The sequence below is a fragment of the Gigantopelta aegis genome, chromosome 3, assembly GCF_016097555.1.
Source record: "Gigantopelta aegis isolate Gae_Host chromosome 3, Gae_host_genome, whole genome shotgun sequence".
Taxonomy (NCBI): Eukaryota; Metazoa; Mollusca; class Gastropoda; order Neomphalida; family Peltospiridae; genus Gigantopelta; species Gigantopelta aegis.
The window spans coordinates 20971524-20982066 of NC_054701.1; the positions used below are offsets into that span (position 1 = coordinate 20971524).

At 38.3% G+C, this 10543-nt stretch overlaps 1 protein-coding gene across 1 annotated transcript in view; it reads left to right on the forward strand.

Moving 5' to 3' along the window:
• Positions 1-9737, forward strand: part of LOC121368546 — a 22532-nt gene extending 12795 nt beyond the window's left edge. Inside the window, exon 7 of the mRNA XM_041493282.1 lies at positions 7170-9737. Within this exon, the coding sequence (XP_041349216.1) occupies positions 7170-7399 (230 nt within the window). The 3' untranslated portion in view covers positions 7400-9737. The remainder of the gene's footprint in view (positions 1-7169) is intronic.
• Positions 9738-10543: the final 806 nt, after the last annotated feature.

The window sequence follows — 10543 nt, forward strand, 5'->3', positions numbered from 1 at the left end:
AGACGTTGAGGAATGGATCGCTTTTGGCAGAATATTCTGCAGAATGCCATTCCAGGTGTCTTTTCAAATCGAAGTTACTGTGCAACATATTAATTAAAGTCAGTGCACACGCGTCCCTTAACTCATCAAAGGGCGTCATTCGATCTCGAGATCTGGAAGGAGTTAGTGAAGAAGAGATTTGTGAAAATCTCTCTTCACAAGGTGTTACTTTCGTCAAGCGGATTAAAGTGCGTCGAAATAACGAGTTTGTTTCGATCAACACTTTAATCCTCACATTTAACAAGCCACTGCTTCCAGATTCTATCAAGGCTGGGTACTTAAAAATACCCGTTGTACCTTTTGTCCCTAACCCTTTAAGGTGCTTTAAGTGCCAAAAATATGGTCATGGACAAAATACTTGCCGTGGCAAGGTGACATGTGCCCGCTGTGGTCAGTTTGACCATGATAGCTTGACATGGTATCTGCAAATTGTAAGGGTAAACATTTTGCGTACTCTCGCGAGTGCCCGAAATGGAAACTTGGAAAATAGGTACAACAGATAAAGGTTGAAAAGCATCTGTCTTTTCCCGAAGCCAGAAAGTTTGTTGAGGCCACAACTCCTGCTGTATCAGGAAAGTCATATGCTGTAGCTGCAGCGGTTTCCACAACAAGCACTTTGGTTCAGACAGATCTTACCTGGCCAAATAACGCTGATCGATTTAGGAAACTATCAGACATTAATGAGGCACAAAAACAGGCAACAAAAGCTGTTAACAAACAAACAGCAACGGCAACTCAGGTGTCTTCCGATTCTTTGAATCTGCCAAAAGGTACCAACATGGGACAACCAGGTCCCAGTAAAACTTCAAAAACAAAAACTAACAAAACACACAAAGATGACTTTTCGGGACGCTTAAAGAAATCTGAGCAGCAACCGCTGCCACTTTCAAATATTTATGACGCTTTGGATGATTTGGATGAGATGGAAATCTCTACACAAGATTATCCACAATCAACCAGACCACCTCCAAAACCTAAGATAATGCCCATACTTCCACCAAATGGCAAATAAATTCCTACAGTGGAACTGCCGTGGGCTTAGGCCCAATTTTGATGAATTAAGTCTTTTAATTCAAACACATAATCCTCTTGTAGTGTGTCCTCAAGAAACTTTCTTGAAGGACACTGATCATGTTACAATGAGAGGATTTAACCTCTATCACAAATTTCAAGAAACTGAAAACAGAGCATCTGGGGGGTTTTCCATTCTTGTTAATGAAAACATACCTCAGAGTATAGTAACATTAACTACAAATTTACAAGCTGTGGCTGTAAAGGTCACGGCTCATACAATTATTACTCTCTGTTCGGTTTACTTGCTACCTCGTAATCATTTTAATTTTAATCCTAGGGACCTTCAAGATCTTATTGACCAGCTCCCTTCTCCCTTTATTATTATGGGAGATTGTAATGGTCACCACACTGTGTGGGGATGCGAGGATATTAATATTAGATGTAAACAATTGGAAGACTTAATTCTCAAAAATGACTTACTTTTATTTAATGATAAAAGTCTTACATATTTTCATTCTGCTAGTGGTTCTTTCACTTCTATAGACTTAACCCATTGTAGTCCTTCACTTTTTCTTGATTTCTCCTGGAAAGTTGGTTCAGACCCTTGTGGTAGTGACCACTTTCCCATTATTTTGGAGAATGATGGACCTCCATCACTTGAAAGGGTTCAAAGGTGGAAGTTGGCGAAGGCAAATTGGAGTCAGTTTCAGCATCTATGCAGCACTCGACTGCAACAATTTGCCATTACGGATGCTGATGATCCCATGTCTTTGTTCACTTCCATCTTGAAAGATATTGCAGATGAAACTATTCCTAAGACTTCGGCAGTGCCAAAGCGATTCAATAAACCATGGTTTAATGATACGTGCAAAGATGCATTCAAAGAGTGAAACAGGCTCCTTGAGAGGTTCAAACGTGAACCTACTGGGAACAACCTGGATGCATTTCGTATTGCTGGGGCTAAGGCTCACAGAGAGATTAGACAGAGTAAGAAAACATCTTGGAGAACCTTTGTCTCCAAGTTGAATTCACGAACATCAGTAAGATCTGTTTGGAATAGGATCCATTTTTCTGTCAATGATACGGATGTCACGTCTCATCGTGACATTGCCAATGCATTAGCAGACAACCTTTCTCATAACTCATCTTCTGCTTTCAGTACAGATGCCTTTACATCTGTCAGAACTAAAGCTGAAAAGTAGTCTATTAATTTTTCATCTGAAAATGCTGAAGTGTACAACAGGTGTTTCTCTATGGAGGAATTGCAGGATGCTCTTCGTAGAGCCCATGATACTTCAGTAGGACCAGATGAAATTCATTATCAGTTATTAAAACATTTACCTGAATCATCTTTGATGGTTCTTTTGAATATTTTTAATAACATCTGGATTTCTGGAGACTTTCCTTCTGATTGGAGGAAAGCAATTATCATTCCTATTCCAAGCCTGGTAAGGATCCAACTAATCCTACTAGTTATCGCCCTATCGCTCTGACAAGTTGCATTTGTAAAACCATGGAACGCATGATCAATCGTAGACTTGTCTGGTATCTTGAATCTAAAAAATTGCCCACTAACGTGCAATGTGGGTTCAGATCTAGACGTAGCATGGTTGATCATCTTGTTAGATTTGAAACGTTTTGTAGGGAAGCTTTCATCCATAATCAGCACTTGGTTTCAGTGGGGTTTTTTATTTGGAGAAAGCTTACGATACCACGTGGAAGTATGGGATTTTAAACGACCTCCATGGCATGGGCCTAAGAGGTCGACTTCCTGTTTTTATATCTCAATTTTTAAGAGATAGATCTTTTAAAGTGCGGGTGGGGTCGACTTTGTCTGATATTCACCCACAGGAGATGGGTGTGCCTCAACGTAGTATCCTGTCTGTAACTCTGTTTTCTGTGAAAATTAACAGCATCACCCAGTTTTAACTCCTGGTGTGGATTGCTCGTTATATGTCGATGATTTTCAGATTTGTTACAGATCGTCCAATATGAGTATCATTGAACGTAAGTTGCAGCTTTGTTGAATAAACTTCATCAATGGGCAACTGACAATGGCTTTCGATTCTCAAAGGCAAAAACTGTTTGCATATCTGCCAGAAAAGAGGTCTTCATTTAGATCCACAGTTGTTTTTGGACAAAAATCCAATTCCAGTTGTGGAGGAGACTAAATTTCTGGGGGTTATATTTGACAGGAAGCTATCTTTTGTGCCCCATCTTAAATATGTTAAAAAGAAGGGCTTGAACGCTCTTAATATTTTAAAAGTTATTGGTAATACAGAATGGTGAGCAGACCGAAAGGTTATGCTCCGTCTATATAGATCTTTAGTCAGATCAAAACTAGATTATGGATGCATTGTGTACGGGTCGGCACGCAAGTCTTACTTGCAGATGCTAGATCCTATACACAATCAGGGACTTAGGCTTTGTCTTGATGCATTTAGAACATCTCCTGTAAAGAGCTTGTACATTGATGCACACGAACCTTGTTTGGGTGCTCGACGTGCCAAGCTTTCTCTGCAGTATGCTGCCAAGATTAAATCTTTACCAAAACATCCAACACATGATGTGGTGTTTGATAACAAATATATGAAGTTGTTAAATGCTATTCATACATTTGGTCTTCGCATTAAGCGCTTTTTGTCGCTTTCCAACATTGATTTAACTGACACTTTGGAAACTCCTTCATATTTTGTTTTACCACCCTGGTGTATTACACTACCTAAAATTGTGTTTGATCTGGTGCATCTGAAGAAATATTGTACAGATGCTGTTGTATATAAACAGTTTTTCATGGAAATTCAAGACAAGTACCGTGATTACATTCCTGTGTATATAGACGGATCACGGGATGGAAATTATGTGGCTTGTGCTACAGTTTTTCTTTCAGACACTATCATTTGCATGAGACTGCCTGACTCAGCATCGATTTTTAGTGCTGAAGTTTGGGCAGTCATTAAAGCCTTGGAAGAACGAAAGGATTCTAGTACATCCAAATTTATTATTTTTACAGACTCACTTTCGTGTCTTCAAGCTTTACGAAATATGAAGCTGGACCATCCCTTAAATGGAATGGTGATACGAAAGTGTGTCTTTTTATCTATTGCCAATAAAAATGTTGTATTTTGTTGGATGCCCAGCCATGGGAATCAGGGGTAATGAAAAGGCAGATTTTGCTGCCAAGTCTGCTTTGGATGTGCCTCATGCCAGGGTTTGTTATATTTTCAACTTGGCAACGTGACTGGGACGGTGAGGTTGCGAACAAGCTTCATGCTATCAAGCCAGTCTTGGAAGAGTGGCAGACCTCCTATAGACAGTGCAGGAAGGATGAAATAGTCTTGTGTCGTGCCCGCATCGGTCATACTTACTTGACCCATTCATTTATCTTAAAGAAAGATCCTCCTCCTCAGTGTGAGCACTGTCAGTGTCTTCTGACTGTGCGACACATTTTGGTGGAGTGTAAGCAGTTGTCAGCAACTCGAAAAGATTTATTTGGAAAAAGAAATGTGATCGAATCATTTCGATTCCATCCAGAACTTTTATTGCAGTTTTTACGCGATACTGAATTTTATTCTCAATTTTAATTATATCTATCTTTGATATTTGTTTTTTTTTACACAGTCCTTTACACTGTGTTTTTATTTACCTGTTGAATTTTTATATTGATGTTGATCATCACTTTGTTTTTCCCATTACCATAGTTTGACACCCAATAGCCGATGTATTTTTCATGCTGGGGTGTCGTTAAACATTCATTCATTCATTCATTCATGGCGATTATCACGTTTTTGACAGAGATATGGCCCTTTAACTTAGATGATATTGAAATTTATTTTCCAGACTTTTTTCCCAATGCCTCAAAATATTAAACTGAAAATGTATGTGTCGCTTTATTATGTACTGCTACAGATCAAGTTTTACTTTTATTACAATTTACCTCTTTTTGACAGAACGTAAGAGGTACGAAAAAAGTCTGCATTTTGTTGTTAAAATACCTCGCGATAATGAGCTGACATTGTGTACATAGCTTTATCGTGTTCTGTTACAAATCAAATTTGACTTTCATGGCAATTTACTAATTTTTTTACTGTTATGGTTTTTTTAACTATATATATATATATATATATATATATATATATATATATATATATATATATATATATATATATTCCACTGTTCTGTTTCCTTTCTCGCCTTTGAATTCCAACAGATTTCTTCCCGATTTGGCAACTCCTCCTATAACTTCTGTTGCTGTACACCTTCCAGTCCTTGTCTGTCCAACAGCGTCAAGTGCTTCTCTTTTATGACTATCGGTGCCACACACCTGTCATTCCCCATCAAGATTTAGCTGTTAGCTGTGAGCTTAGTCTGGTCACTTTGGAGAGTGTTCAGTTGTTACTTCTGGCATTGTTAAGACGCACTTGTAACAACTTACTATACTACTAAACTCCCCTACTATCGGCAGTCTTCTGTTACTGCCGTGGCTCTTCAACTTAGGCAGTAACAAAATGTATTTTTCGGACTTTTTCAATGCCTGAAGGACTTGAAATGAAATGTTGTATATAGCTTTATCATATACTCTTACATATCAAGTTTAACTGTAATGGCGATTTAGCCATTTTTCATGTTATGGCCCTTGAACTTAGGAGATAGGAAAGTAATTGGGCCCGATAAGCGGACATGTATTGCTTTAGCAGTACTTTCATGATGCTTATTTATGATTGGTAATAGTTCTAATAAAAGAATGTGTAATTGTTGCTGATCTGGGCCCTGTTCCACGAAGCGATCTTAGCACTACTATCGCCGTAAATACCTACCATCGCGAGCTTAATTTTGTTCTACGATCGCCAGCCCGTTCACGACGCGGCGTAGGTTTCTATCGTCGTAAATTACTGTGAACATTTACAGTAGGTACGAGGCTGTTGTAAGCCACTAACGTAGCTATCAAATGGCAGTTAAATGATGATTTTGTCATTTTCTAAGGATACTAACTTTTTGAATAAAAATGGATCTAATATATAGCAAATACATTTTATAAAACTTGGCGTTCGATGAGAAAACATTCTAGGCCATACGATTTCCAGACGAAAATACGGGAAATAACTCGCATGTCATGCATTCGGCAATTAGCGCTTAACCCCCGTTCTCACTTGAACGATTTTCTACGCGAATTCCGTGCGACCACCAAATCGTACAGGGCGTGCGGGGGTCGCACGGCAGTATGTTGATGATTCGCACAGGTTGTAGGGGTGTCGTGTGTATTTCGGACATGTCGCATGCCGGTGCGACATTTTTCAAATGTTTAAAATTATCGTACGGCTGTCTCTAGGTTCGCACAGTTCGCATTGGTCGCATAGAGGTTGCACAGCAGTCGCACGGCAGTATGATAGGTCGCACGGCAGTATGATAGGTCGCACGGCAGTATGATAGGTCGCACGGGGGTCGTACGTGAGTCTTAAGGGAGCCGAGATGTGCGACTCCCAACCGACCCCCTGCGACTCCCGTGCGACATCCATCAGACTTCCGTGCAACTGTCGTGCAACCTGTGCAAATCTCATGCGAGCGTATACGAGCCCGGTGCAGAAAGGCAGTCGCATGGCAGTTGCACAAGTGAGACTGCGCGGGGGAGGGGGGGGGGGGGGGGCCCTAGGTAATTCGTACGGGAATCGTACGGGAATCGCACGGCTGTACAATCTTTTAGTCGCACCGCAGTTGTACGAAAAATCGTTCAAGTGAGAACTGGGCTTTAGCAAATAAACTGACAAAGTTACTTCATGGATGTCCGATACCAATGAATACATCTAAGATGTTCCACAAAGTCGGTAACCAATTCATTATTTAACTAATTCATACTTCTTCGTAAATAATATTTTAATCATTAAAGGGGCATTTACGACTACCGTAAGGTTGCTTTGTGGAACAGCTGTAAAGTTTACGGTGCCAGTTGTAAAATTCACCGTAAGTCACTACAATTAACCTTAGCTACAAGTACTTCGTGTAACGGGGCCCTGGACTGTAGCTGGTTATGTATTATTTACGTTAGGTCCTGCTTACATGGAACTACGTAGAATGTCTTTAGATAAACTAATATGAAAGGGTCTTTTCTCTTTTAATAGGCAAACCCGCAGAAGTAAAAGAGCTGGCACACTATGGACGGGACTACCTGTTACAAATCGCAGACTTTTGGGAGTCTAAGGGTATTCTTGCGCCACGTCCAGAGCAGAAAATCCCTGGCTCCCTGGCGCCTGTTCGTTCTAAAACATCGTTGAGTTTAAATGTACAAACCAAACACACGAAACCAGACGCCAGCAGACCCAGTCTAGATAGAAATAAAACTGTGTGTTAGGGTTGGTTGGTACTGTATTTCAGTACAGACTCCAGTCCTAGGCGGAGACATGTAAAGACGAAAGCCTTTTGTCTCGATAACGCATAAATCTCTGTCCAGGACAGATAGCCTAGATATAATAACTGGACCTTTTTCCTAGAAATGTGTGTGTGGACCTTAAAAGTGTATTATCTTAGTTGCAAATGCATATTTACATTTTTTTACATTTACTGTTTTTAATAATTACTTGACAATATACTGCTCACAAAATGTAGGGGATATTCCCCCAAATCCTATAACATTGTAATGATTACAACATTTATATCAACATTAACATATACATACCTTACATGTGCATTAGATTGCATTGGATAAACAACATGAACGATGTTTTAAGTCTCACAATAAATGTAATACCAGTCAGGGGTGGATACATTGAAATCACAAGCTGTCAATATCGTGTTGGACTTACTCTAGCGTCAATACATGCATTACACTTTTGTCGCATGGTTCTTATAAGGCGGCCTGTGGAACGCAATGCAGCTCTTCCTGCAGTGCCTTGCCAAATTGTACCAGCGTTTGTGGTTGTTGTTGACTTTGCTGAATACGTCCACCAAAGGTATCCCACACGTGTTCCATAGGCGAAAGGTCGAGGGACATTGCTGGCCAAAAAAGGTCTGGATTTGATGTCTCTGTAGATGATCTGTGACAACACGTTCACGGTTAGCACTAGCATTGTCATCCTGGAACACACATCGTGCACCATGATGATAGTAAATAGTAGAACATGACGATGTGTGATAGGTCTGTAGTACAGCCCTGTGATTCTCCACTGACAAATGTCATGATGATTGCAGCCTATGCCATTATTGACCCATTTCCATCTGGATACTGTCAACCCCTCATACGACCGTTATTAAAGTCCAGACTAAACCTGGATTCTTCGCAAAATGGGGTGGGACGTAACCCAGTGGTAAAGCGCTTTGCTCGGTAGGTGTAAGACCACTACACCCTCTTGTCTCTCACTAACAACTAATCACTAAACCCCTGTCCTGGACAGACAGTCCAGTTATCTGAGGTGTGTGCCCAGGACAGCATGCTTGAACCTTAATTGAATATAAGCAGCATGTTTTAAGCAGTTTAAGAACACAGTGAGAGACTTGCGCAAAACCATTAGTTGTCGGTATTCGGTCTAAAAATGGTATTTCAATATTCAATGGAAATTATGAGTGAATATTCGAATATCAATTAAATGACATCAAACCGACATTGTTTTATAGTCCGAACTGAGTTATGAACTTTTACTAACATCCAAAAGGCAAGTTACAACAGCAAAAACTATAATGCATTAGTGATTGGTAGCTAGGCTAGCTATATATTTTGACTTCTCATCATCTGGTATTACTGAAATATTAATATCAAATTATGAAAAACATTAAAACAGTATGACCGAAAACAAACATGCACCAAGAAGCATACAGCAAACCGATAAATTAGTTCACGTGGTTTTGGTTTTGTTTATTAGTTTATTTGTTTTGTTTTGTTGTTTTCTGTTTGTTTGTGTATTTTTGTTTTGTTTTGTTTTGTTTTATTTTACCAGGAAATATAGCATTCTGATAGAGCTCAACTTTAACCGACACCAAGATGTGCTTTGAACTGCCGACTAAACACGGATCTATTTAACAACACCCAGACACGTTACAATATGTAACAAGAGAACAATACAGTGATATAGTTAACATACAATAATGGTGCATTATACAATTGAATAAATGATAATATTAATATACAATATCAGTATTATAAAGTTAACATAGCAGGTTTCGTTAGGAATGTTAAATCATATTCCTGTTTCGAGCGGTAATAGTACATTTTACGTACACAATTTAGTTATGTACATGAGATATATAAGATAAGAGAGAGACACGCATTCTTGTCATTGAATTATAGCTATGTGGCAAAAAAAACCACACTTCATTTTAGCTTATTATAGTTTTAGTAGGTAAACTGTTGTGATACTCCCGGTCTTTAGTTTGTGTCTGTGCAATGAAGTAACACACCAGCCTAATTTTGCCAAAGTTTGATTCAGGTTTTATGGTTTTATTCTTTATATACATTAAATACCACTCTTAATGTTGTGTATGAGGTTTTCTTTTCGCTGACTGTTATTATGTTTCTGCTGAAGATATTTATATAGTCTTTAATTTATTAATATATTTTTGTTACATTTTCTTATATTATTATCTAATACACGTATTCGTGTTTGTATAAATGTATCCATCATATGTGGATCTAGTTTCGTTTGAAGATGCGTGTGAATTTAAACTGACGTTTTCTATAATAAAATGTATATTACAGATGTTTCTAGCGTCGTGTTGATCTTCCTTGAATGTTTACGTTTCTAGTTCTTCATGATAAATTTAGGTCTTTAATTAGGGACCGCGGACACTTTCTAAATATGACAAGAATTATAACGATTGTTTCCTGTACTGATGGAATACCTTTAAAAGAACTATTTTAAAAAAAATACCTAAAAAACATAAAGTTGCCCCTAACTCCCTAAAATGGAAATTTACTATTATGGGGAAATAACTCAGTTTAGCAAATATTGACAGAAGACCTCAAAATTAGCACAGTGTTTTAATTAAAGCCTTATTTTGGGTTAAAAACATCTGTTAGCATTTACCCTATAAATAGTTCCACTAAATTGTCATTAATATAACCTCAAATGGGGTTTTTTCAATGCCAAAAAAGAATCATTCACTTGCCTCAAGTATATGGTATGTGAATTCAGTACCAGTATATTCATTTTAATTTTTTTTTTCTAAATTAAATCAACGTGATTAGACATTATATGCATAATGCACATATAATAATCAATCATGCATCCAGGGGAAGGGTTTTAGGGGGTGTACCGCCCCACCACCCTAAGTTTAAAATGCCAACCCTCCCCCCCCCCACCCCAACTGTTTATTGTTTAACAAATAAATATATGTACATTTTTTTTAATTAGTGTGGGCATGTAATATCTTGGTTAGCTGGATGTGTTTTCAGTACAAGAATACAATGATTGTTATCAACAACATTTCCATATACTTGTACAGTTAGTCAGCTGTAGATCTTTAAACATTGAATAATAAAACATATATTCAAAATAACTCATAT